A 25,315-nucleotide genomic window follows, 5' to 3' on the forward strand; every position below is an offset into this window, starting at 1 on the left:
GCGTCACGTCCGGCGCGCGGCGATGGCGGGGCGCGCGCGGGCGGCGCGATGGAGGCAGCGCGGGCGGGCGGCGGCACCGCGCACGTCAGCTTCGTGTGCCAGCGCTGCCTCCAGCCGCTCAAGCTCGACACCTCCTTCAAGGTCCTCGACCGCCTCACCATCCAGGAGCTCACCGGTACCGCCGGCGCGGCGCGGCGGGGCGGGGCGGGGGACTGGGGCCCGGGGTGAGGCCCAGGCGCGGGCCCGGCTGACGCCTCCTCTCCCGCAGCCCCGCTGGTGACTGCCGCCCCTGCCCGGCCCGGGGACGCGCACGAAGAGGAGAGCGCCCTGACGGAGGTACGGCGGGGTCGGGCGCGGCGGGGCGCGGCGGCGGCTCCGCCGGGCCCCCCGGTGACGGTGCCCCCTTGCCCCCAGGAAGCCTTCACGGAGAATCGGCAGGATGGCGTGTCCAGGAGGTTCATCCCGCCAGCCAGGTACGGCCGCTGTCCCCGCGCTCCCGCCGGGCCCGGCCCAGATTGGAGCCCTCCTGCTCCTTCCACCCAGCCCGAGCCGGTGCTACGGGAAAAGGTCCCCGCCGGACCTTAGAGCCTCCCCCGCGGGAGCCCCGTGGCCCTCGGGCTGCTCGGCAGTTCGGACACACAGAACTACTCAGCACTCGGGGGGCTGCTCCTCAGCTGTGGGTCAGACCTGGCTGAGCCCCCAAAACACGGGCTGTCCCCCTGTGCTCCCCCACCCTGACCCAGCCCCAAGTCCAGGTCTGGCACTGGAGCTGCCTCCCCATGCCCCTCAGCACTCACCTCAGTAACATTCTTTCCAAGAATGATGTCAACAGAAAGTGCCAACAGTTTCACCCTGATCGGGGAGGCGTCGGATGGCGGCACCATGGAAAACCTCAGCCGGAGACTGAAGGCAAGTGGGACTTGAGCTGCTAAACTCGGGTTCTTGTGAATGCAGTACCAGTTTTGCTTGATGCCCTGCAAAACTAAACTGCAAAGTTCTGTGAAGTACTGGCCTTCCAGGGGCTTAGTTGGTGAGTAGTTCAGTAAAGCTGGATTGTATCAATCGATATTTGACCCCCAAGGAAGACTTTGCCAACTGGAGCCCCTGAAAGCCAGCAGGCAGCTGCCTGTGGCTCCACTTGCACTAAGGTGAACTCTTTCTGCAGGTCACCGGCGACCTCTTTGACATCATGTCTGGGCAGACAGACGTGGATCACCCCCTGTGTGAGGAGTGCACAGACACCCTGCTGGACCAGCTGGACACACAGCTCAACATCACGGAGAACGAGTGCCAGAACTACAAGTGAGTGATCCAGAGGTGACCTGAGACCAAGTTGTTGTAGCTTGAAGCAGGATCAGCACGGAGAGGTTGGGGTTGGCAAGAGGTGCAGGGGCTGCCACGGAAGCGAGGACTGGCAGTGGAGCACTTCCCAGGATCCTTGTTTTCGTAATCCTATCTGCTCTCCTTTAGGAGATGTCTGGAGATACTGGAACAGATGAACGAGGACGATAAGGAGAAGCTACAGACAGAACTGAAAGAACTGGCGCTGGAGGAAGAGCAGCTGATTCAGGAGCTGGAGGACGTGGAGAAGAACCGCAAGATTGTAGCTGAGGACTTCGAGAGAGTCAGGGCAGAGGCCGAGCGGCTGGAGCAGGAAGAGGCTCAGTGAGTGAACTGTACCTGCAGCCTGTGGTGGGGGTTGGAGGCAACAAAGAAATGAGGTTGTAATGTGAGAAGCCTGTAAATGTTCCCAATGGCTTGTTCTCTGCAGAAGGGAAGGTGGCCAGACCAAACTGACCCACAGAGACATCCCTCTGATGTAAAAGGTGGCACTTAGCACTTCTTGTCTTGCTTTTGCTCAAAGGTATCAGAAGGAATACTGTGAGTTCAAGAGGCAGCAGCTGGAGCTGGATGATGAGCTGAAAAGCGTGGACAACCAAATGCGCTATGCCCAGATGCAGTTGGATAAATTAAAGAAAACCAATGTGTTCAATGCGACCTTTCATATCTGGTAACGTAGACACTGGAGTATCGTGTCCCTTTGCTTGGAAGCTGCAGTGTGGGGCTGTTTCAGTCACACTGCATTCAACAGGAAAGGTGCAAGCCAGGTCACAGTTACCCCCCAGCCCCGGCTCCCAGCAGCAGCAGCTGAGCAAGGTGTGCCAGGCTGTGGGACTGGTAAATGGCTCTTTCACCAACCCCAGTAACACTGGGACTCTCTGTGCCAGCCAGCAGTGACACTGGCATCGGAAGTCACAGAGCAGGTGGTTCAGGGGGGCTGGTTACATTTTTTTAGTAGTGTTTTTATAAAAAAAAAGAAGACAAGTGGCTGGTATTTACATGCACTTGCTGAGCAAAGTCCCAAACCCTCCGTGTGTGTGGCACGCTGTGTGTGCCGTGCTGTTGGGACACAGCCCCTGTTTGGTTCTTGTGCCAGGAGCTGTTCCCAGCCCAGCACACTTACTTATAATTCCTCTTATCACAGGCACAGCGGGCAGTTTGGCACAATAAACAACTTCAGGCTTGGCCGCCTCCCCAGCGTTCCTGTGGAATGGAATGAGATCAACGCTGCCTGGGGCCAGACAGTGCTGCTGCTGCACGCCCTGGCCAACAAAATGGGCCTGAAGTTCCAGAGGTACACACAGTACCACACACAGGTCCCTTACAGCCCAGAGAAAGGCAGGGCAGACTGAGGTGCCTGTAAATCCTGTCTCCTTTCAGATACCGTCTTGTCCCCTATGGCAACCACTCGTATTTGGAGTCCCTCACGGATAAATCCAAGGTGAGAGATCCCGCACGAGTCGTGGGACATTGAGTGCCAGAGCCCTGGTCATCCTGGGAATGCAGCAAACAAACTTGGTCTTTATGAATGTGGGGTCCAGGAGAGCTGGCTGCCCCAGCTCCTCCAGCATGGTAACATCTCACTCCACATCCTGTATCAAGGCACTGGTTCTGCCAGCCTGTTTAGACAGAACACTGGTTCTGTCAAAAGTGACAGAACTGTTGAATACACCATAGCTGGCTGGAGGCAGATGGCATGATTTGGGGTGATTGGCAGGTGGATGGAGCAATTTGGGATTGGTGGAGGTCAGGAACGCATGGCAGGCACTGAGACAAAACCAGTCACACTCGCTCTGTGCCACCAACTGTTTCTGAGTGTCCTGTGATGAATTCAAGGCTCACATGAAGTTAAAGAGCTGCAGATAAAGAGCTGCAGTGACTGTATTTAAAACAAGTGCTTGGGGTGCCCAATACAAACCTCTTTTCCAGGAGCTCCCCTTGTACTGCTCTGGAGGCCTGAGGTTCTTCTGGGACAATAAGTTTGACCACGCCATGGTGGCATTCCTGGACTGTGTGCAGCAGTTTAAAGAGGAAGTGGAAAAGGGTGAAACTCGGTTTTGTTTGCCTTACAGGTGAGTGTTGCCACGTAACTGCCAAATTAACCCCTGTGTGCTGTCCCCAGCACTGCTTGGTGCTTCAGTCCTGGCTTTCTGGAGTCATCTGGGATTCTTTATCATGTGCACTTACTAGTTTAATTGAAATTTAAAGTCAGTCCCCCTGAGGCTTGTTAGGTTCCCTTTAAAAACAAAGTATTTTTACGGGATGGTATTAATGTCAGGTTGAAAATTTAGTGCTTGATGTCATACTGAGATTAAATGTTTGCAGGAGGAATGCACTAATAAAACCTTGTGTGTGATACAGGATGGACGTGGAGAAAGGAAAGATTGAAGACACAGGTGGCAGTGGTGGCTCTTACTCAATTAAAACACAATTTAACTCTGAGGAGCAATGGACAAAAGCACTAAAATTCATGTTAACTAACCTGAAATGGGGCCTTGCCTGGGTCTCATCCCAATTCTATAACAAGTAACCATGGTCATAATTTGACCTAGCAGCTGTGGGTGTCTGCATTAACGTTGGAGAAAGGCAAGTTAAGATGTTTCTTAATATTAACCAGTACAAAATGTTTACAATACCAAAAATCCACAAGACACTTTATTTAAAATGCCATTACTACAAGTAGTTTATAGAAAAGCAATATGCAAAGTTGTATCATTGAGTTGAACAGAATAAACTCAGCTATTAAATGGATGCTAAACTGGTACTTCTGGGGTTTATGGCCAATGTTACAAACACAGGGAATAACATGGAAAAACTCTCAGAACTCTGCCTGGTCATTAAAGAGTATCTACAGTTTGAAGTAAAGTTTTCCCAGTCACATCAGCACTTCTTTGTACCACTGAGCTTAAACAAGGTTTGATACCACTTAAAACAGTTTGTAATCCCTCCTGCAGCCTATTCCTGCACAGGGCTGCACTGAGGAAACACTAAAACTGTTCCTTCCTCTGAGTGCTTTCCTTCAGCTCTGCCTGGCACAGCACAAACCCTGGCACTCACAGGGCACCTGCCTGGGCTGTCATGACAGGATTCTGTCCTTGTCACAATGCTGGTCGTCACTGGCTGTGGTAGGGCAAGAGCAAAAGTGTTCCAAGTGCTGGCAGAGGGGAAACAGTCACAGGCAGCTGGAGATAGGGATTTTAGAAAAGCAGCAGGTGGAGACAGCACAGCACCATTTGTAACATGGGTGTCAGAGCTGCTCCCAGCAATCCTGGTCATGGCTGAGCACCAGGCACAGCAGCACCTTTCAGACATGACTACTGTGAGGGGTCTCTTCAGTCAAAGGGAACTTTGACCCAGCTTAAAAGATGCACCTCTTACAATAAACCTCTGGGTCCCAAAGAGGCATTTCTAAACACTGCTGTGCTGCTGGGCCTCCCTTCAAAGTGTGAGTGTGATGCCTGGCAGGACGAGCTTTGCTAATTCACACATGACTGACAGGCTGTTCCAGAACCCCTGGTGCTCAGGACCAAAGGTAATCCCGAGCTTTGCTGGGAGCCCAGGTGGTGTCACAGAGGAGGAACTGTGGGTTCAGCAGCATGACAGTTCCAGACAAGGTGGTTCTATTTCAGGGGCAGGATCCTGCCTTTGGGAGCTTTGGTCCCACAGCTCCCATGGTGCTGCCTGGGCACGGTGCTGCCCAGGATGCGCCTCAGCACCGCGTACGAGAACTCCTTGATGCTTTGTGGAGTAATGCCAGTGATACAGTTCAAATGCTCCACAACCTGAAAACAGAAAAGACAGGGTGCCTAAAGGCCGTGAGTTTACAGCCTAACTGCTCCATGGGCACATTTCACAGGCAGTTGTCCCACAGGATTGCTTCTCTACCTGCCAGCAAAACGCTGCCTGTGGGGGTTTGTCCTGGCTGTGAAGCACTGAAGGCAAGGACACACACCAGTGCCAGTACATGCTGCACCACACCATGGCCTCCTGAGGCCCAGGAACTTCCTGCTAAAACCCCTGAGATGTCCCCTCCCTCATGCCACTGCCAGCACAGCCCCACCTATCTCCTTGCTGTGCTGAAACAGATAAACCACCCTGGCGTCGTGTTCCTATAAAGCCAACACGTTCAGCAGCAACTGTACCTGCTCCCAGTGCCCAGGGCTCAGGATGAACATGCCTGTGCTGATGATTCCAACAGCCAAGAGCATGAAATCTTCCTTCACTGTCAAAAACTTGGCTCTGCAGAAGGAGAAGTGTGTTCAGGTGTAAAATGCTGCTTCACAGCTCAAAAGCACCCACTGCTGCACTTGCCACGGCCCAGGACACAACCAAGGCCTGACACTGGGAGCTGGAACTGATAGTGCATGGCTAGACTTTCATGACCAAGTAAAACACTCTCCTTGCCCCTGAAGCAGCTGTGGAGAAGCATGCTGCTGTGAACTGCTGTATTAAGAAACAGTGCTGAAAGCCCCCCAAAATTAATTTTTATTAAAAAGATGCCCCAAAAATGGCATAATGGGAATTATGCTACTATTCATTAGCTTTTCTTAGGGTTTTAATTTCAAAGGGTTTTTAATTCATGGTCAGGTAAGAGTCTTACACCTGCAGCTTGCTGGGTGTGGAGTTTTCAATGGTGATCTTCAGCAAAGTGTCGTAGATGGTCTCTCTGGACAGGTAGCAGAAGTCCAGCAGCTGCACACACATGTGGTGCAAGGGTTTGGCAGGAAGCAAGCACCCATTGTGTCCTGGCAGAGATCACACCATCAGCCCAACATTTTGGGTCAATAGATTGAATTAGAAATGTTAGGTACTGTAAGGGAGGGATGGAGGTTTCTGAGGAAAAGTGCCCTGTCTCTGAATGCCACATGCTCCCTCAGCCTCAGTATAATTTCACTCACTCTCACATTCAGGTTGTCACACCTGGGCCAAGAAAATGGTGAGTGTAGAAAATGCAGCCTTACACCAGGTTTGGGGGGTTTAAACTGGCTGTCCAGCAACATTCATCATGCTGTACAAAGGACAAAGTTCTCACCTGAAAAGTGAAGCCCTGGACAATCTGAACAGTTCCATGTGCAAAAATCTCTAATATGAGATGTTTCGGTTCAGATCAGCACCAGCTCTATTACCCTTTTAAAAAACTTCCTTCCCATTCTCTTTGATTGATATTCTCACCTAGAACCTCCAGAAGCAATTCCACGTAGGCCAACGGAGTGGACACGTTGATGTGGAAGTGCAGAGTGTTTAAAACAGCAAGCTCTGACTCCAGCAACTCCTGTTTAGTGTAAGGGTATTTTAAGGATTGCAGAAATTTTAAAGCTGTGTCACTGGTCACTCTCTGAAGAGGAAAAAAAGAGAAAAGACATCTTCCAGGCAATAAGGCCCTTGGTAGGAACAAAGTGCTCCCTCACCTCCCTCCTCCCGCTGAGCATGAGGCTGCGACTCACCTGCCTGCCCTTTGAGCTGGCATGAGAAACCCAGCTCGGACCTTTCCCAGAGTTTTCCTCAACTCCATAAACCATCCCCCAGGTAGGTGTGAACCCCTGTGGCCACACAATTTTTGCCAACCACAGGCTAAGTGTTTCTTGCCCTTTTTTCCCCAGCACTGGGAGAACATTTCCCCGCAAATCATCACGGGACAAGTGGCAATTTGCCTGCCCTGAAGGGAATGTGATGTCTTTTGCATTTCATTATCACTATTCCCTTTCAGAGAGGAAATCTATTTTTAAGAGAGGTGAACACGCTGCAGATTGAACCCCACTGCTAAAGCAAGGACAGGCCGAGCTGGCTTACACTGTAGTGCAGGGAGAGTTTGCTCGCGAGCTGAATGCACGACACAAGTCGCAGGACAAAGGTGTTGACTATCTGATCCCTCACAGAGCTCCAGCTGCTCCCTTGTCCTTGGGCACCACCTTTAACGCTCCCACTGGAGGACTCCCACAGCTGTTCTACCTGCTTGATCATAAACCTGCAAAACTCACAGTTGCTCAGAGCACAGTTCTCTTTGCTGAGGAAGGAAGAAAGGCAATTCTACATATATTCAGAGTATACACAGAGCTGGTAATTTGGATTAAATGGATGAAGAGACAGAGCACTCAACACACAGAGAAGTCGTGTGTGGTTTGGGTGAGGGGACAGAGCAGGACAGGGCAGGACAGAGCATGGGCAGCGCAGCCAGAGAACAGGAAACAAACTAAGTGTTCCGGGCTCTTGTTACCTTTCGAGTAACTCCACTGCTTGGTACCTCGTCGATTGGTCCAAGCGCCATTTTTCAGATAAAAGGAATATAAATTCTGCAAAGAGCACAGCAGTCACTGGTTCAGTCTCCTGAAGCTCACTGTACAGCTGTGACCTGCCCCGGGGGCTGCTGTAGCCAAGTCAGTCTCACCCACGATCCGCGTGTCCTTGAAGCTCCCGGCGTGCTCCGGCAGCTCGCTCAGATACTGCTCATTCTCTGTGGCCAAGTGGATCAGCGTGTCCTCGATGATTTCAGGAGTGACCCCGCTGAACACGGGGCCTGGGTCACGGCCCCAGGGTTCCACGGGCACCGGGGACCCCATTTAATTTAGCAGGTTGGGGTCGAAGCCATAATGACGACAATGGTTCCACCAGCCCCACAGGGACAGGGCAGGGCCCCACCAGCCCCTCCGGGCGCCCGAAGACACCACTGGGAGGGCACGGCCCCTCGGTGAGGCTGCGTTCGGGCAGGGGCAGGGGCAGGGGCAGGTTCAGGCGATGGGCCCGGTTGCTGCAGGCTCAGCCTGCAGCGCCCTCCGGGTCTCGTGGCCCCGCTCCGCCAATCAGCGAGCGCCGCGGCCGGCACGCGCCAGGTCTCAGCCAACCACTCGACGCCGCGAGCCGCCCGCGCCCTCGGATTGGTCAGCGCCCGCCGCCGGATGTAACGTCACTGCGCCGCGCGGAGGTTGCGGGGGAAGATGGCGGCGCCGGAGGAACCGGGCGCGGTGGCGGCGTTCGCGAAGCGCATCGACCCGGCCCGGGAGCCGGGGCTCAGCCCCGAGCAACGCCGCCTTATGGCGCAGGTGGAGTACGCCCAGCGGCAGCGCGTCCTGCGGCGCCGGCTCCGCGGCCGCAACACTCTGCTGGCGCTCGGCATCGCCGCGGTGACGCTTGGCATCTGTATCCTCCGGGGCTGGAGCGGGGCAGGGCTAGGGGGTGCCGGGGCCACGCCCGCTGCTTTTCCTTAACCCCTCCCGCAGACGGGTACACCTTCTACTCGGTGTCTCAGGAGCGGTTCCTGGACGAGCTGGAGCAGGAGGCAGAGGCGGCGCGGGCGCGGGCCCGGGCGCGGGCCGAAGGCGCGGCGAGCTGAGCGCGGAACGCCCGGCCCGGTCCGGCCCGTGACTGAGCTGCCGCCCCCGCGGGGCTGGACGGGCCTCGAGCCCGGGGCAGCCGCCTCCGGGGGTTCGGGCCTGCCCCATGCTCAGCGCGAGCCTGGGGAACGTCCCGGGGGCTCCCCGCGGGCAGCCCCCACCCCGAAGCCTTTGCCGGCACCGTGCCCATGGGAAGGACAGGGGTGCCCAGGTCCCACCACTCCTTACAATAAACCCTCTCACTGGAGACCGTGTCAGTGCCCGTGGAGCACCTGCTGGGCAGAGCCTGGCTCAGTATCTCACCCCCTCGGGGGCTGCTGGGGCAGGATTTTCTGTTCTGGTCTTTATTGTGGCACAGCGAGGCCAGCAGCCACAGGTCCTACCCAGTAGACACACACACACACTCCATTTGTATTCAATCCGTGTTTATGAAAATGTCTTCTTCACGCCAGTTCTTAACAAACTGCTCCTGGATCCTGCGGCTCCTGGTGCTCCTGTGCTCCTGTGACAGGGCCATGGGGAGCTCATCCCACCCCGTAGGGCGGGCGGGGGGCTCAGGCCCGTGTGGGAAGGGGGATGGAGATCAGTGTGGTGCAGGGCTGGGGCGAGCAGGGGCTCCGGGGTGGGCTCAGCTCAGTAAAGCCATGAGAGGTGGGGACACCTGGCACATGTCCTCCAGCAAAGGGGCTGGGGACAGCGGGGAGGGTGCCGGGGGCACAGGGTTGGAGGTGGGACAGAGTTGCCCCCGGCCAGCTGCACTGCCCCTGCAGAGCCTGTGGGGTCCCCACCACAGGTCTGGGTTGCCCGGGGCTGGCACTGCCCTCCAGGGGGTGCAGGGGCTCTGCCCTGGGGCCACAGGCACTTCGATGAGGTAGTTCATGGAGTCACTGCTGGCCAGCCGGCTACTGTGGAGAGAGGTGGCCATGAGCTGGGAGCATGCCAGGATCAGCCCCCACCCCTCACCCTGACCCCTACCCTCACCCTAACCCTCACCCTTACCCTTACCATGCGGCCGAGGTCGTCGGCGAAGGTCACCCCCTTGCTGAGCCGCTGCTCCTGCGAGCCCGTGCTGCTGCCACTCAGCGAGTTACGGCGCATGATGCCTGCGGGGACAGCGGCCCTGAGCCGGGGCAGCGGCCCTGCAACACCCAGCCCGGAGGGATCCCACTGACCCTGCCCAGCTCAGGGCTCTGAGGGGAGCGGGAGCGGGGCTGTCACCTGCGGGCTGTGCCAGCTCCAGGCGCTGCAGGCTGTTGCGGCGGGAGGGGTTGAAACTGCCCTTGGAGAGGCGGCGCTGGCGGCTGGACAGCATGGCGGCAGGAGAGACGATGCCCAGTGGCGGCTGCTTCCCCATCCTCAGGTACAGCTCCTCAATTTCCTTCTTCTGGGCACTCTGCAGCAGCTGCACCTCGGCCAGGTGCCTGCGGGGGACAGGGGGTGTGGCAGCAGAGCCTCGGGGAAGGAGCATCGCCCTCCCACGTGGGGTGGGTGGGAAGACCTGTCCCCTCCTGCAGGCCCCGCGTCACCTCTTGGGTGCAGCCCACCCTCCTGCTCACTTCTGGCGCAGGTTCTGCAGCTCCTCCCAGATCTCCTCGTCCTCGCTCTCGGTGTCGTCGCTGCTCACGTAGGTCAGGCTGCGGGGGTAGCTCAGCCACACCTGGCTCAGCACGGCCTGGGGGGTGCTGTCTGTGCCCTCCTCCCCAGGGCCTTCCTGGTCGCTCTCCAGCGGTGCCACTGGCATGGTGCCCTCCTTGGCCAGCACCTCCTCAGCCTTGGCTTCCTGCTCCGCTGCCTCCAGCACTGCATCCGAGTCGTTGCTTGAGCTGTGGCTCGTGTCGGGGACTGTGGGAGGCGGGGAGCCACTCACTGGCCCCACTTGCTGTTCTCCCTCGCTGCTGCTCCCGTTTTGCACAGGGGAGGGCACAGGCAGGTCCTTGGTTGGTATCACGTGGAACCGGCCCAGCACCTGGGGCTTGGCTTCTGCTGGGGACAGGGGCAGCTGGTGGGGTTCAGGGGTCATGGGCTGGTGGGAACATCACGTGCCCCAGCATGGGCATGGCCCCGGTGCAGCCCCAGCCCTGCCCCACCTCACCTTCGTTGATGGGTGAGAGCTGGGCCGTGCGCACGGTGGGGGCCGGCAACTCCGACACGATGAGTGAATGGCTGGGCTTGGGGACACAGGGTGGCACCTGTGGGACCTGAGCACAATCAGCTGCCCCTTCCCACGTCCCCCCACATGTCCTGTTCCCCCACTGCTGCTCCTGGAACCCACTGCCCACTCATTCCTCCCTGTATCCAAGTGGTTCCACAAGCCATGAGGCTTCCTGTTCCCCTGCAGTTACCACCCAGCCCCCCTGGCACTGAGCTTCACCTCAAGCAGCCTTGAGGAGCCTTTGCACCCCCATACTCACCGTGCTGCTCTCTGGGCTCCCTGGCGTGGACGAGCTCAGCGGTGGCAGGGGACTGCCCATGGCCTCACTGTCTGTGGGGTACATTGGGGCTGGTGCTGGGGGTGGGAAGGATATGGGCCCCCCGGCAGTGGGGACATCAGCCCCTGCTGACTCCAGGATCCCACTGCCAGCTGGGACTGGCTTGACTGTGCTTGTGGGGTCGGGGTAGACAAAGCGTGGGGCCCCCAGGACAAGACTCTCTGGCCGTGGCAGCAGTGGAGGGTAGAGGTGCCCACCTGAGCTGGCGATAGGGGAGACAGTGGGCAGCAGCGTTTGGGCCACGCTCATCACTGCCAAGGAGAAGACGTTGGCCAGGGTCAGGAGGGGAGTGGTGGGGGACCAGGATGTGCTGGTCACAGGGGGGCTCAGGGGGCTGCTGAGCTCACAGGAGACAGGGGACGTGGGGAGAGGCTGTGGGGATAGGAGTGCTTGGGGCAGGGCCGGTGGGACAGGCCCCTCTGAGGTCCTTGTGGGGGTCTGTGGGAACACCGGTGACGACGTGAGCCAGGAGGGAGCCATTGAGATGAGTGGCCAGGTCTGCACGGAGCCTGCAGAGAGAGGAGCATCAGGAGTGGCTCCCGAGTGCCCCCTCCTCCCCAACCCAGGCACCCCAGAGCCTTGATCCAGCGGCCCTGGTGCGATGGACACGCCCAGCCCTGCCAGTGCCGGTACCTGCGGGGGCCTCCAGCGGTGCCGGGGCTCTGGGTGCCTCTACAGGGCTGGCCAGGTCAGTCTCTGACGGGGAGCGGCTCAATGATGGCGGGACGGGGGACTGCACAGAAAGTCTGGGACTGGTGCAGCTCAGATCTGCAGCACAGGGGTGACAACCAGGCTCAGCCAGGGCAGGACGTGCCCCATGAGAACCCCCCCAGGCTTGGCTGAAGCTGTCCCCCGCCCTGCATGGGGCTTGGGGGGGATGAGAAGAGCCCACGCAGGGGCACAGACATACCACTGAGCGAGGATGAGGAGGAGATGGAGCGCGAGAGCCCCTGCAGCTGCAGGTCCACCTGCAAGGAGGATGAGCTAAGCCCAACACTGGGGCAGAGGCCCTGGCCAAGCTGTGCTAAGCCCCACCCTGGCCCCACTACCTGGGGAGACAGGAGCTGGAGGCTGTGCCAGGCAAGGGACCACCACCACTTGTCACAGCAGTGGGCAAGTGACCACAGGAGGACCCTGTACCCTAACCCCCTTCCCCCCGGGCTCTCTGGGACCAGGCAGCACCCCCAGGCACGCTCAGCATCAGCAGCTTTGCCAGCACTGGCAGGGCCGGGCTGGCACTCACGGGGCTGCCCACGCCACCCTCAGCCTCGGGGCTCCTGGGCAGCTCGGCGCCGCTGCGCCCGTCCTTGCGGAGCAGGGTCTCCACACGGTGGATGATGTCCCGGATGCGGTTGATGAAGCCATCCCGCTCTGACTTGAGGATGAACTCGTTGTGGACCTGGGGGCAGAGGGGCTGGTCAGCACCTAGCACAGCTGGGCAGATCCTCACCCTCACCCCGCACTCACCATGACAGCTGCAATTTCCTCCGGGTTGTCCCCATCCAGGTCAAACTTGAAGGTCACCATTTTGTTGTTGTAGGTCTGCAGCTGGCACTCCACCACCCGGTCACTCTTGTCGGAGATCTGTGGGTGGCAGAGCTGGCTCAGCCTGGGAGCGCCTGCCTGGTGCCCGCCTGGCACCCGTGGCACTCACGTTGGTTATGCGCAGCCTGGACCGGGCTCGGCGCCGCAGCAGCTTCCCCGAGGCTCGCTTGGGCGGCAGCTTCGTGCTCTGCTCACTGGCCGAGAGCCCCTCGCAGCCATCGCTCATGCCCGATGCCACATCTGAGGTGTAGCTGCAAGAAGCCCCAGCACTGGAGCGTTAGCGTGGCCATTCCCAGGTGCCACACTCCCCATCCAGCCCTCACCCAGCCCCCCAGCCTCACCTGTCCACCGGGGAGGAGAAGCCGCTAGCGGGGGGCAAGCGCTCTGTGGGCAGCTGCACCGCGATGCTCTGAGGGGAGAGGACAGGGTGAGATGGTGCCACAGCCACCCCGACCCCACCCACCCACAGGGCCGCACTCACCGTGGGGAAGCAGCGCACGGGCCGGGTGGGAGGAGGGCTGGCAGGGTCCCCAGCCACAAAACTGCGGTGGGCCAGGTCTGGGGAGTCCAGGAAGCCGGAGGAGCTCAGATATCCATCTGTCTCACAGTCAGCTGTGGAGGAGCGCTGGCATGAACCAGAGCAAGTCCCCTCCCCAGCTGAGTGCCTGGGAAAGGGCTGTGGGGCTGGGAGAAGGAGAGGGATCCCCCACCCACCTCCCGCCTCAGGTCCCCTGCTGCCCACCCAGCTGTTGCCCACCCAGTGCCTACGCACAGGTGGCCGAGGAGTAGCTGGTGTGCTGGTAGGCAAAGTGCTGGTGCTGGTCGGCCTCGGGCTCCTCAGGCTCCGGGGGGAAGGTGCTGCTGAAGACGGAGTCCCTGGAGCCGGGGATGGCTGGGGCAGGCGCGGGGGCACCGGGTGGCCGTGGGGACTTGAGCTCCTCCAGCAGCTGCAGGACACCCGGCGGCTGCTCTGGCTCCGCAGGTGATGGCACGTCCTGGACACGCTTCAGCTTCTCCCGCTTGCGCTTGATGGCAGCCACACGATCCCTCACCGCCTTGGCCACCAGTTTGTAATCAGCCTCACAGATGAAGCCCAGGACCACCTGCATGGAGGAAGCTTGTCACTTTGGGGTGCAGGGACCCCACAGCACCCAGGGCTCCCTTGTTCCCATCCCCACCATCTCCTGGGCCACTTCCTCTGCTACGTCCTTGTGGAGCTCAAAGAGGAACTCGATGGCGTTGTTGTCCTTGTATTTGCCGTGCAGCTTCTTTGTGTCATCCATGCGCAGCCAGAGCTTGAGCCCAGACTTGACACCATCATCCTCCTCAGCCAGCTCCACATGCACCCCCGTGTCCTCCTGGAAGAAGGAGTGCTCCAGCAGGTCCTGGATGGTGTACCTGCAGGGGACACAGCTCAGCAAGGGCCGGGGGCCAAGGGGGACCGTGCCACCCACACCCGTGCTCTGACCCCACCTCTCATTCTTGTCCATGCGGATGCAGCCTTCAATAATCTCCTTCAGCTCTGGCACCTTCACCTTGTAGAAGCTGCTGGGCTTCAGGCCCTGGGGGTGATGAATGTCAGCACCTTCTTCTGTGCCAACTCGCCGCAATGCCGGGCTCCCAGGGCCCGGAGAAGAACCAGCCCAGGGCTCCACTGGAGCTGCAGCAGCTCCCATGGCCAAGCCACGTGTGCCTGCACAGGCCAGGATACCCTGGGGCTCTGGGTTTCCACCCCAGCAGGCAGGAGCTGGCAGGAACTGGCTGTGACCGGCCAGGGCAGATGCCATGCCCTATGTAGGGGGTGGCCAAGCAGACCTGCTCCTGTTCCACCCCATTAATGTGCTGGCAGTGCCTAGTGTAGGGTGAGGGACACAGGGTCTGGCCAAGCCGTGGCCCCACCACCACCACCACCCGCAGCTCCATGCCCCAGCACAGCAACCCCTCACTGACCAGACTATCTTTAACCACTTGCACAACCTTCCCGGTGACACATTTTGGGCAGCAGCAAGGCCTGACAGCTTCAGCTGACTGTCCTCCCCCTGCCCCTTCTCCTGGCTCCTGCAGCATCAGCCAGCAGCGTCACCCACGCCGGGGGCTGGGGCCTCACCGAGGTGACCTTGCGGTAGATCTGGGCAGCGTTCTGGCACTCGGAATAGGGGTACTCTGAGGTGGCCATCTCCAGCATGCACATCCCGAAGGCGTAGACATCCACCGCCTCATCGTACTTCTCCTCGTACATCTCCGGTGCCATGAACTCGGGGGTGCCTGGAGGTGGCAGTGGAGCTCAGTACCCCTGGGGAACCCACCCCCTGCAGCCCCCCCAGCCCCTGCGAGCCCAGCCATGCTGGGACCCCACCTATGACACTCTTGGCAAAGGAGGCTCGCTTAAGTGTGGCCAGGCCCAGGTCCCCAATCTTGACCGAACCCGTGGGGCCCGTGATGAAGATGTTGTCACACTTGAGGTCACGGTGGATGATGGGAGGGGAGCGGGTGTGCAGGAAATGCAGCCCCTTGAGGATCTGCCGGCTCCAGCGCTGCAGCACCTTCAGCTTCATCTCCTTAAACCGCTTCAAGTACCTGCCAGGGACCAACAGGGCTCAGACCCCCAGGGCTCAGACCCCCAGGGCTCAGACCACGCCCCAACCCTGCCCCAGCCCACCCTCCTCCTGCTGCCGTGCCAAGTCTATCCAGACTCAGGTGCCTGCACCGGGCAAGCAACGAAGAGCACCTCAGCAGGGACCCTGCCCCCTCCCCTGCACACCCCGATCCAGCGGTCCCTGCTCACGTTTTCAGGGTGCCAGATGTCATGAGCTCTGTGACCAGCACAATGCAGATCTGCCCTTTGATGGTTGACTTCCAGGAGTCGTAGAAGCGAACGATGTTGGGATGCTGCAGCCCCTTCAGCATCTCCACCTCCTCGCTGAACCGCTGCCGCTCTGTCTTCGACAGCTTCCGCGTCTGTGGGAGCCATCGAGGGGGTGAGGGGGGCACGTGGGGTCCTGCCGAGACCTGCTGTCCTCCGGCACAGCGGTGCACACAGGGCTGGGGCCGCCCCAGAACGTGGCCCCCTCCACCCCTCTCCCCCTGCTCTGGGTATGTGCACAACAGAAGAGGCACTGAGAAGCTCGTGTGCTTCCCCGCCGTCCTGTGCTGGGGCCGCCCATCCCTCCCCTCGCTCAGCCTCCAGCCGGAGCCCACCCCCTCCCCACAGGACAGGGAAGCCCACCCTGCAGCCGTCCTGCCGAGGGGACGCGCAGGGGCTCTGCAGCAGCGGCTGCCATCCTGCCCTGTGCAGACCCGATGGCCACGGCCCTTCTGCCCCTGCCGGGGCACCACCGGCACCAAGCTCTGCGTGGCGGGGTGCCGGGACAGCCTCAATGAGGCCTTTGTTGGGGAAAGCAGGCGGGGGAGGCTCCAGCCCAGGTTTTTCCATGTTCCTCCTGCTCTAGTTAATTAAACTGGAAACCGAAGCCGAGGGTGCTGAGTGGAGCTGGGGTCGGGGCCAGCGGAGGGGACGGAACCGTCCATCCTGGAGGGACACAGCCTAAGAGTGCAGGGAAGGGTGGAGCTGACTGAACAGAGCTAGAGGAGCTGGATCCTGCCCTGAGCGGGGCAGGTGTGAGTGCCGGCAGGAGCAGGAGCAGGAGCACCAACAACTCCACCACAGCCTGGGGTCCTGATGAGCTCAGCTGCTGCAGAGCCTGGGGGCCTTCCAGCTGGGACCCCTGCCCAGCCCATGCTCTGAGGCAAGGAAACCGGAGCTGCCGTGGAGCTCCCACTGCCAGTGCTGCCAGAGCCGTGCTCGTTCCCTTGGCCGGTGGCTGCCATCCCTCAGCCACAGCAGCTTTCGTAATATTTTCATTGCATCACAGGTGGCCCCACGGCCGGACTGGAGCCGCTTCATAATCCCCCCCGCATTTAACACACGCTCAGGGACCGGCTCAGCCCAGATGAGAACCTGAGCCTGCTGCAGTGGGATGAATGGGACCTTTCATACACGAGGAGGAAAACAGCCCCTGAACCCCTGCATGGCCAGCAGCAATCACCGGCTGCCCTGCCCAGTGCCACAGCCACCATCACGCCCTTTGGCTCCCCACTGCCCACAGAGGCATCCAGAGGCTTCACTGCACCCCACAAACCTGCAAGGGCACAAGGAAGCTGTCATGGGCTGTGAACAGGGGCAGAGAAGGAGTTGTGGGTGGCCATGGCTCTCCCAGCTCAGTGAGAGTAGATCCTGCCTGGATCGGTTGTGCCAGCACAGCCCCCACTGTGCCAACCCCAGGCAGGACCCCAGCACAAGGCTTCCTCTCCCATTGTGCCTGGAGCAAAGTCTGGGGGAGCTGAGTGTGTCCTTTGAGCCTGTGCCAGGGCTGCTCACCTGGCACCATTCCTCATGCATGACCAAAGCAGCAGCCGCTCCTGGTCCCAGGCATCCTGATGCTCTCCCCATTGATTGTGGGGATCCGTGGCTGGAGGAGCACCAGGGAGGGCAGGGCAGGCAGGGCTGCCAGCACGGACATGCTGCATGGCACGGGCACACCACGTCCTCTCCTAAGAGCACTTGCACAGGGCGGAGTAGGACACTGGGGATGGTGGTGTGGGGACGGTGAGGAGCTGGTGGCAGTAGTCCAGCCCTATCCTGTGAGCCAGGAGCTGGCTGCCAGGGAGCCCGGCACAGCCAACACCGGGAGCTGAAGCCAGCAAGGGAGGAGGGAGGGCTGGGCATGGTGGCCGAGGATGGTTCTTGCCTCTGCAGCAGGACCTGTCCCCAGCACTTGGCAGTGTTGGCGCTCAGCACACTCCGCAGCACTCCCAGGGCTCTCCTGTTCCCATAGCCCTTGGTTGTCCTGCTCCCACAGCCCTCAAGGGCCCTGGCTCCACAGTGGCACTCGCACTCTGGAGGAGCATTCGCAGCAACACCACAGTGGGGCACATGGAGAGTGCCCAGCCATGGCCACAGCACCTCCAGCCACAGGGAAGTCCCAATTCTCCTGCACAGGAGCCAACTCTACAGCAGCAGTGGGTGCCATTGCCTCACTGCCCTGCCCACAGGTCTGCCCTGTTGAGCAGGGAGCTCCTGCGTGCTCACAGGCATGTGAGCACACACACAAGGTGCCCCACAGCCCCGGGGCTGCTGGCTGAGGTTACCAGTCCAACCTGGGTGCTGGAGCCAGGGGAGGCACGACAGCACCCGCTGCCCAGGATGCTCTTGCCCACTGGAGAGTCCCAAGGGGTTCCACAGGAAAATCAATCACAGACAGGTATTTACAGCCCAACCCCACTCTGGGCCTCCGGTTTCCTCCCTGCTTCCTCCTTCCCCATTGCCCGCAGCACCTACCACAGAAATAGTCCTGGGCTAAAGCTGGAAAGCACAAACAGCGGGGCTGTGGACACAGGCAGGAGGCACAGACAGACACTGTGTTCAGGAGTAGGGGGCAGTGGTACGAGGGGATGGGGTTGGGCAGGTCCCCAGAGGGGTCTCACAGGAAGACTGGACAGGCAAAACCAACCTAGAGTTTGCCAGACTCCAAGGAGGGAAGGGCAGGGCGAGGACAGTAAGGAGAGATGGGATTTGGGACTGGGATCCATCACAGCAGCTGGACAAGGCTCGCTGGTGCAGAACAGGTCAGGCCTGAGGTTAGGTATTCATTTGGAATTGAAAGGCAATAGAAGGAGAACTGTGACATGCACAGGACAAAGCTATTTTTAAAATGGCAGAACCACAACCACTTTTATTTGCGGTTCCAAATCCCATATTTGTGTCACAGTGTCCAACTCTTTGCATGATTGCTGAAAAAAACAAACTTCTAAAAGTCTGCCTCTGTGCTCTCAGCCCTTTGTGGGACATGGATTTGGGGACAAGAGACACTGGATAAAGAGTGCTCAGTGGGACGAAGCCAAATAGTGGGTGGGGAGGGGAGAGGGCTGGGGCAGAGGGGTGGGGGTGGCACTGGGGGGGGGAGCGGGGCTGGGGCTGCCCACAGGGATCTGGTTGTGCTCTCCTGGCAAGGTGTAGGCCAAGGAGAGCCAGGTCTGCCAGGTCTCCCAACACCATGGGATGCTCACAGGAGGGTCCCTGCCAAGAGCTCAGCTTAGACCCCGACCTCTCTACACCCACCCCCTGCCAGCTCCCCTGGGACCAAGCAAGTGGCTCCTGCCACTCCTGCCTGGTGACTCGCAGGACCAGCAGTGGGGCCAGCATGTGCCTGCTGGACTGAGGCACGGGAGCATTTTGCTTCCCAGCTTCCTTTCCCCCACCAGGATGGTGCGGCCTCAACTCCCCAGCAGCCTCTCACAAATGACCAGCACTGCCTGCGGACAGCTGCAGGGATGGGCAGGAGGGCAGGGAAGGAGATGTGCTGCCAGTCCCACTGTGCACGCCAGGTGCCAGCGCAGGGGAGCTGGGGCACAGCTGTGACACGGGGCTGAGACCCACAGGGAGGGACACAGAGCCAGCTGAGTGGGAAGCACTGGGCACGGCTGACTCATCCAGAGAAGGTCCTGGTCTCACCAAGGAGAGCCTATCCCCAGCAGCAGCTGCCACCCGAAGGGACTCAGCAGAGGTCAGGGACATTTGGATGGAGCTGTGGGGCTGCATGAGGGTGGGAGAACTGATTCGGCTCCGGACTGAACTCTCAGCAATTCTGTGCAACCCATGAGGGGGGGCAATCCTCACCTTCCTCACTAAGAGGCTACAGTCAGCCCTCCAGAAATTACCCACCTCTCTCCTCAGGATCTCTTCTTGCTCTGCTGAGCTGCAGCCACCCCAAGGACCCAGCCCAGGCAGACACCTGCCACTGCAGCGAGCTTTTAGGAACAATTCAACAAACTCGCAAGACATGTTTTTCTGTGTCAACAAGGACTTGGACCTTCCCACCACAGCAGCCATCCCAGGGCCAGGAGCCTGTGGGAGACTTTGGACTTCACCAAAGCCCTTCCCCAGGGGCTTCAAGGAGAAAAGGGAGCCCCATGGCACAGCTCTCCTTGTGCACCTCCATGGGCAAGATCACCCCCATCAAAAACAATAAGTTGGTGAAGGCATTGCACAAGCAACATCTTCACCACTGCCCTCAGCATCCCATTGTCTACATCCTGCTGTCAGGCTGTAAGGCAACAAAGGGGATGAAGGAATATGTCAGCAGAGAGGAACGTTCCTCAGAGACCTGCAAAACCACAGGTAGCTGCTCCCAGCAGAGAGCCCCTGGCAGCATCACAGAAACCACACACAGGTGCCCAGAGACTCTACTTCAGCAAAGGTCAAGCAGGCAGAGCACATCAAGGTCGTGTTGTACCCTGCTCCCAGCTGACACCCAGCCCCCGCCTGCTGCAGGCATGTGCTCCAGAGCAAACCAAGGGCTGTTGGAGCAAACCTCGGAGCTGTTTCCAGCACTGGCACAGACACACGGGCAGGGAGGGCACTGCTGCCCTCGCTGCCCTCCCAGGGGAAAATATGCAAGCTGGTGGGCACCAGAAAGGCAGGGGGTTGTTCAGCCCCAGCAGGTCATCCTGGATCCACCTGTAAAGCCCCAGAGTAGGTACTGGCACCAAGAGGTTGGGTCCCCTGGCATGCTCCAAAGCACAGGCGGCAAAAAGGCAAACGGAAAACAGCACGTGATGGGCAGGAGGGCCAGGAGCGGCGGTGCTAAGCAGGAGTCTGGGCCCGGGCCAGGAGCCCCGCGAGGCACCAAGGCACTGGCAGTGATCGGCACAGTGCAGGGCAGCGAGGGGAGCCCGTGCCCAGCCACAGGTCCCTGCCCTGCCCGGCTGCTGTTGCCCGACTGGCTGGTAGTGCCTGGCAGAAGTGGGGGCTCGAGAGTCCCTGCCATTGCTAGAACAGGCTCTGGCCTGGGAAGGTGCCCTACAGGTCCCACACAGCTTTCAGGCAGGCAGCAGGGGTAAGTGGGCTCAGGCCTGGGGACCTGCACATGCCAGGGAAACTGGACGGAGAAGGGTCCAAGTACCCCTCTCGAGCCCCCTGCCCCGAGGCAGGGGTCTGCGGGCGCGGGTAGAGCGCGAGTAGGCAGGGGCGGAGACGCTGGCAGGGGCCGTACCTGCAGCTCGCACCAAGCCACCTCCACGGTGGTCTCCGTGTCCAGCCCCTTGTAGACGGTCTTGAAGGAGCCGCGGCCGATCTCGATGTCGAACTTGAGGAACCGGCCGTCGGGGGAGGTGGCGACCGCCCGCGTCTCCACCTCCTCGCTCTCCGTCTCCTCCGGCTCCCGGAGCCCGACGACGCCCGACGGCGGTGGCGACCCCCCGAGCACTCCGTCCGGCGCCGGGTACCCCAGAAGCTCCAGCTCGGCCGAGCTCCGCCGGTTAAAGCGGAAGGAGGCGCGCCGGGAGTCGCGACCCGAGGGCCGTCGGCTGCGGTGAGGGGCCCGTCCGGGGAGCCCCGGTCCCGGCTCCGGCTCCGGCTCCGGTGCGGAGCCGTCACCCGTCCGCTCCGCCTCGGGCTGGGACATGGTTCCGGCAGCGGCGGGCTCGGCCGCCAGCATCGGCTCAGCCCGGCCGGGGCGGCGGCTCCAGCGCAGCTTCGCACCCGCTGCCGCCGCGACCCCGCAGCCAAGAGGGACCGCCGAGACCCGGCCCGGGCACCGGCCCCAGCCCCGCCGCTGCCCCGCCCGGCGGCACCGCCCCCGCCCCGCCCGGGCCCGCCCCCGCACGGCCACCGCCCCCCGCCCGCTCTGCGCCACCGGCCCCGCACCGGGCAGGGGCCCCGCACCAGGCACCGACAGCGCACCGGGCAGCGGCCCCGGAACGGTGCCCAGCGCTGCGGCTGCGGACACAGGCTGCGCGCAGCGGGCGAGAGCCCCGGCATCGCACCCGGCCGCCCCGCCGGGAGCGGAACGGTGGACATCCCCCCGAGATGCGGGGTGTCCCCTCCTGGCCGGGGGTCACTGCCTGGCGCCCACCCGGGGCCGCGCTGCCGTGGCTGCCCCGAAGGCTCACGCCCTCCCCTCCCCGCAGAGCAGCCCCTCGCCCGCTGTCGCCCCTGCGGGTCTCCGAGGCCGCTGTGACCGACGCAGCCGGAGCCGGGACTTAAGAACGCGCTTGGTTTAGACGTTTCCTCGGAGTTTCTGACTCCGGTCACGGAGCAGTGTGTCCGGGAGCAGCCGCGTCCCGCTGCCCGGTCACGGGTCCCCCCACGCCGCCCCAGACAGCCCTGCTCGGGTTCACTATAGTCTGAAATCCTGAAATTAGGGTCACGCAAATAGGAAGAGTCGAAGGTGTGTGTCAGCCCCGCGGGAGCCAACAGCCGGACAAGAGCGTGTTGTCTCTCCAGGCTGAAGGAGGAGGTTGTTCTGCCGGTGAGGTTGTTTACATAAAACACAAAGCAATTGAGGCCACCGCTAATTTCTTTTCCCTGAGGTCAGATTGTTTCTACTCAACGATACGGGAAACATTAAGGAGTGGATCCATACTGGAGCACTGCCATTTCCTCCTAAACGCACCTGGCACCCACAGTGTGACGCCGGGCAACTGGGGCTGCTGACCCGAAGTTCGGCTGTGGCCGTGTCCGACACCGCTGCTCCCCACAAATCCCTGGTGGCAGGAGGAGGGAGAAGCATTTAATGAAATGTGCTTCCTACAGAAACCATGGCCAAGCTGTGTCACACCGCCGATCTCCCCTCTGCTCCCCCCACATGACCAGCTCTTCCAGCTCGGCTCTCCAGCACTGGAGGAGCCGGGAACCCCCTCCCCAACAAGGGGTTTGACCGACGCCTCCCTGACAAGAGCTGCTCGTGCAGCACGGGCTGTTGAGTAGGGAGCAGTGACATCCCCAGCCAGCCCTGCACTCCTTGGAGTGTGTGAGGAGCACGGTCCTGGGGGAACAACCACTGCTGGCAGAACACTGTGTCCAGCACCGGCCCCTGCAGGGCATTACCTGCTGCCGGGGCACTGGGCTACCATGGCCACGGGAGCCCAAAGGCCGGGACCAACAGGCTGTGGGTGCAGCGCTGGGGTGGCCCTGCCATGGGTGACTCTCGTGTTGTCAGGTGCAACACGGTTTGACGCAGCTCTATCAAACAACGCACTTTGTTCGGGTGAACCCAGCCCTTCTCAGCACTGCCAGAAAGGGGGGCATGCTGCCCATGGCCCTGTGGGCTAGCTCTGAGGCTGCCCCCACCCAGGGTTCCCTGACAGGGACCCTGCACTGTCCAGGCACAGGAACATGGCCCAGACTGGCAGGGAGCCCCATCTCTCTCCAGTGAGACACACGGAGACAGGCAAAGATCTCGGCTTGGTTGCTGGCAGGGACATGTCCCCTTATCGAGGCTTTTCATCATGAAATGAGATGCCTTGGAAGATCCCAGAGGCGCAGGGGAGTATTCCAGTCCAGTGAGGCCCCTGCAGACAGGAGAGGAAATTAGGGGTGACGTTTACTCTGACTGCTGCCCTCCCACACATCCCTGATGAGTGGTCTGAGAAATTCCCTAGTCATCCCCGGCCAAATGCCACCTCACACCAGAGTTTGGCAGGGGGCAGGCAGCTCAGGCAGGGGCACAGTTCCCCTCCTGACCTGGCCAGGGACACCAAGCTGGAGACAACTTGGCCTGAAAACAGAGGGCTCCTGCTCCACAATCAGGTGCCCATTGCAGCTCCCCAGCGTTATCAGGGTGACATTTCTGGGTTGTGGATGCCAGTGCCAGCCCTCGCTTTGAGGAACCGCTGCAATCAGGGAACATAACCCATTTCTCACCTGCATTTGGCTGCCAGGAAGAGAACAGGGGACTGTGTAATCACTCTCCTTAAAATCAGATCATGAATCAAAGCCCTGCTCGGCTCTGGGCTCCAGCAAGCCCTGCCAGGAATTGTCTGTTCTGATTCCGGAGCTCAGGGTAGGATCACAGAAAGGCCAGGATGGGCCCAGACAAAGGTGTGTGTCCCCCTCCAGAGATGGGGATGCACAGCTGGGGCTGCGTGGCACAAGGTGCCCGTCCCAGGAAGGGTCCAGGGCTCCAGGGACACCCAGAGCTTTTTTCACAGTTGGTTTCACCACCCTCTGCCCACAGGAGCTGCCTTGCCCCTTCTTGCTCTAACCCATGTGAGTTCAGGGAGAAGGAGATGGCACCCAAACCTCAGCTCTGGTAGTAACCCTGGGCAGATCACTGCAGAGGATTTCCTCAGCCCAGAGGCACAGATGGGATCCGCCTGCAAGTTTATCCCAGCATATAAATTTATCAAACTGAAACAACTCTTGCTCCTAAGCAGCCACATTAAATAAACCCCCTCTTGGCACCTTACCTCCCAAACCAGTGGGATCTGAGTGTGCCTGGCCTGATAGTGCCTTATCTCGGCACCAGAGCCCCTGAGCAGTGCCTCGCCCCAGCCAGTGAGTCCTAATCACCCTGGCCAGACGCAGCAAGGGCCTCTGAGGGGCCATGGGCCAGAGGAGGGGGCTGCATCAGCCCCCCCAGAAACGCCACCTCCACAGGGCTGGGCTGGGCAGCACCTCCACAGAGGGACACCTGCTCCCTCCAGGGCGGCAGCACCAGCCAGCAGCACATCTGCCATCCCAAGGACCCATCCCACAGCCCTGGCAGTGACACCTCACTGCAGCAGCACCACTATGGTGCCCAGCATGGGCAGCTGGTCCCACAGGGTCTGCACAGGCACGGCTGGATGTGGCCTCTAATAACAAGACCAGAGGGTGTGGAAAAGGAATTTTACACCGTGTCCATTCCGCAAAGGGGACATACTCTTCCTGCTCCTCCTCTCACTGAGTAAGCAAACTAAATAGGAAGCTGAAAAAGAGAAGGGAATTGCTGCCAGGAGCGCCTTGGAACGAGAAAGCTAGTTTTAGTCTTATCTAATATCACATCAGCCATTTCCTAAGAAGGGAGCGAATTTAATTAAGAACACAGACTCCCTCAAGGACAGCCAGGTTACAGACAGCACTCCCAGCTCGGAACACAGTGCTGGGAGGTCCACATCACGCACACAGACAGCAAGGACAGACACCCTGAGCCTGACTGCTGGAGGCTTGCTGTTTGGGATCCAGTGCAGACGCCTTCAGGCACAGCACTGCGGCCACAGAGGCAGGCAGAGCAAACAGGGAGGGTAGGGGCAATGTGAGTGGCATGGAGAGGGAAGCAGAGGCAGTCCAGGGCAGACACTGGTAGCAGACAGATCCTACACAGAGACTTCGGTGGTTGCAGACACAAAGGGACACAGTGAGTCCCGGGCTGGGCAGAGCCTGAGCCAGTTGTGGGGACAGACGTGCTGTGGGGCTCCTGGCACACACTGTGGCACAGCCTTTGCTTCTGCTGGCCTTGCTCAGTGCTGTCAGTGCACGGCAGCACCATGGCAGAGCTCATAGGGATTGGAGACCACACCTGCCCAGTGTGTCAGTGATTCACCACGAGCACTGCCAGTGCCTTTCTCCAGCGGAGAAGTGCTGGCACTCAGGAATTCCTCCACAGCATTGCTGTCCCTGGGCACGGACGGGAAGCCTAAGCTTCAGCTGCAGCTCCAGAGAGACGTGCCCAGACCAGGGCAGCACATCCCACCACGTTGAGGTCAACGGGCTCCTGCTACAAAATGGAAAGTTTTAAATTTTGCAGCCCCTGGACTCCAGCATCTCACCTACACCGAGGATTCCCTGACACT

The 25,315-nt window shown here is 60.2% G+C and overlaps 4 protein-coding genes across 9 annotated transcripts; 2 read left to right on the top strand and 2 right to left on the bottom strand.

Annotated features, from left to right (window-relative positions):
* Positions 1 to 6: 6 nt before the first annotated feature.
* BECN1 (beclin 1) lies at positions 7 to 4,092 on the top strand. Of its 2 annotated transcripts, XM_051794751.1 has the most exons (11): positions 8 to 175; positions 269 to 336; positions 415 to 473; positions 819 to 909; positions 1,166 to 1,302; positions 1,471 to 1,665; positions 1,865 to 2,011; positions 2,486 to 2,635; positions 2,722 to 2,782; positions 3,271 to 3,413; positions 3,703 to 4,092. In XM_051794751.1, the coding sequence occupies exons 1-11, from the start codon at positions 49 to 51 to the stop codon at positions 3,869 to 3,871; spliced, it is 1,347 nt and encodes a 448-aa protein (XP_051650711.1). In that variant the 5' UTR covers positions 8 to 48; the 3' UTR covers positions 3,872 to 4,092. The 2 variants fall into 2 exon arrangements, with proteins under 2 accessions (XP_051650710.1, XP_051650711.1); XM_051794750.1 differs by having other exon boundaries at positions 7 to 175; positions 269 to 473.
* Positions 4,093 to 4,190: 98 nt separating this feature from the next.
* On the bottom strand, positions 4,191 to 8,115 carry CNTD1 (cyclin N-terminal domain containing 1). 2 transcript variants are annotated; one of them, XM_051794761.1, is made up of 7 exons: positions 7,727 to 8,115; positions 7,556 to 7,631; positions 7,132 to 7,306; positions 6,514 to 6,613; positions 5,944 to 6,086; positions 5,484 to 5,580; positions 4,191 to 5,123 (listed from the first exon to the last, which is right to left on the bottom strand). In XM_051794761.1, the coding sequence occupies exons 1-7, from the start codon at positions 7,896 to 7,898 to the stop codon at positions 4,930 to 4,932; spliced, it is 957 nt and encodes a 318-aa protein (XP_051650721.1). In that variant the 5' UTR covers positions 7,899 to 8,115; the 3' UTR covers positions 4,191 to 4,929. The 2 variants fall into 2 exon arrangements, with proteins under 2 accessions (XP_051650721.1, XP_051650720.1); XM_051794760.1 differs by having other exon boundaries at positions 5,942 to 6,086; positions 6,514 to 6,676; positions 7,727 to 8,113.
* A 116-nt stretch (positions 8,116 to 8,231) lies between these two features.
* LOC127474236 (cytochrome c oxidase assembly factor 3 homolog, mitochondrial) lies at positions 8,232 to 8,916 on the top strand. The gene is made up of 2 exons (XM_051794768.1): positions 8,232 to 8,475; positions 8,556 to 8,916. Exons 1-2 carry the CDS (start codon positions 8,274 to 8,276, stop codon positions 8,666 to 8,668), a joined length of 315 nt encoding a protein of 104 aa, XP_051650728.1. The 5' UTR covers positions 8,232 to 8,273; the 3' UTR covers positions 8,669 to 8,916.
* A 470-nt stretch (positions 8,917 to 9,386) lies between these two features.
* WNK4 (WNK lysine deficient protein kinase 4) lies at positions 9,387 to 21,295 on the bottom strand. 4 transcript variants are annotated; one of them, XM_051794739.1, is made up of 20 exons: positions 20,755 to 21,295; positions 15,489 to 15,661; positions 15,060 to 15,280; positions 14,811 to 14,968; positions 14,177 to 14,265; positions 13,882 to 14,101; positions 13,476 to 13,806; positions 13,185 to 13,315; positions 13,045 to 13,112; positions 12,813 to 12,954; positions 12,626 to 12,742; positions 12,402 to 12,557; positions 12,069 to 12,126; positions 11,792 to 11,926; positions 11,081 to 11,667; positions 10,762 to 10,837; positions 10,226 to 10,649; positions 9,888 to 10,090; positions 9,669 to 9,772; positions 9,387 to 9,574 (listed from the first exon to the last, which is right to left on the bottom strand). In XM_051794739.1, exons 1-20 carry the CDS (start codon positions 21,196 to 21,198, stop codon positions 9,572 to 9,574), a joined length of 3,840 nt encoding a protein of 1,279 aa, XP_051650699.1. In that variant the 5' UTR covers positions 21,199 to 21,295; the 3' UTR covers positions 9,387 to 9,571. The 4 variants fall into 4 exon arrangements, with proteins under 4 accessions (XP_051650699.1, XP_051650698.1, XP_051650697.1 ...); XM_051794738.1 differs by having other exon boundaries at positions 10,762 to 10,858; XM_051794737.1 differs by having other exon boundaries at positions 9,675 to 9,772; positions 10,762 to 10,867.
* Between the last annotated feature and the right edge of the window lie 4,020 nt (positions 21,296 to 25,315).

Source organism: Manacus candei, unplaced genomic scaffold (assembly GCF_025592945.1).
Source record: "Manacus candei isolate 608988 ecotype Guabito, Panama unplaced genomic scaffold, ASM2559294v1 h1tg000040l, whole genome shotgun sequence".
Classification (NCBI taxonomy): domain Eukaryota; kingdom Metazoa; phylum Chordata; class Aves; order Passeriformes; family Pipridae; genus Manacus; species Manacus candei.

Coding starts and splice junctions, on each gene's coding strand:
- CNTD1 (XM_051794760.1), bottom strand. CDS start 7,898: ATGGGGTCCCCGGTGCCCGTGGAACCCTGGGGCCGTGACCCAGGCCCC. Junction 6,087..6,513: donor ATTGCTTCTGGAGGTTCTAG/GTGAGAATATCA, acceptor GATCTCTGCCAG/GACACAATGGGTGCTTGCTT. Junction 5,124..5,483: donor GCCCTGGGCACTGGGAGCAG/GTACAGTTGCTG, acceptor TTCTGTTTTCAG/GTTGTGGAGCATTTGAACTG.
- BECN1 (XM_051794750.1), top strand. CDS start 49: ATGGAGGCAGCGCGGGCGGGCGGCGGCACCGCGCACGTCAGCTTCGTG. Junction 910..1,165: donor ACCTCAGCCGGAGACTGAAG/GCAAGTGGGACT, acceptor CTCTTTCTGCAG/GTCACCGGCGACCTCTTTGA. Junction 3,414..3,702: donor CGGTTTTGTTTGCCTTACAG/GTGAGTGTTGCC, acceptor TGTGTGATACAG/GATGGACGTGGAGAAAGGAA.
- LOC127474236 (XM_051794768.1), top strand. CDS start 8,274: ATGGCGGCGCCGGAGGAACCGGGCGCGGTGGCGGCGTTCGCGAAGCGC. Junction 8,476..8,555: donor CGCGGTGACGCTTGGCATCT/GTATCCTCCGGG, acceptor CCCCTCCCGCAG/ACGGGTACACCTTCTACTCG.
- WNK4 (XM_051794736.1), bottom strand. CDS start 21,198: ATGCTGGCGGCCGAGCCCGCCGCTGCCGGAACCATGTCCCAGCCCGAG. Junction 15,281..15,488: donor ACATCTGGCACCCTGAAAAC/GTGAGCAGGGAC, acceptor GGTCCCTGGCAG/GTACTTGAAGCGGTTTAAGG. Junction 12,127..12,401: donor AGGGTGGCGTGGGCAGCCCC/GTGAGTGCCAGC, acceptor TCCTCCTTGCAG/GTGGACCTGCAGCTGCAGGG.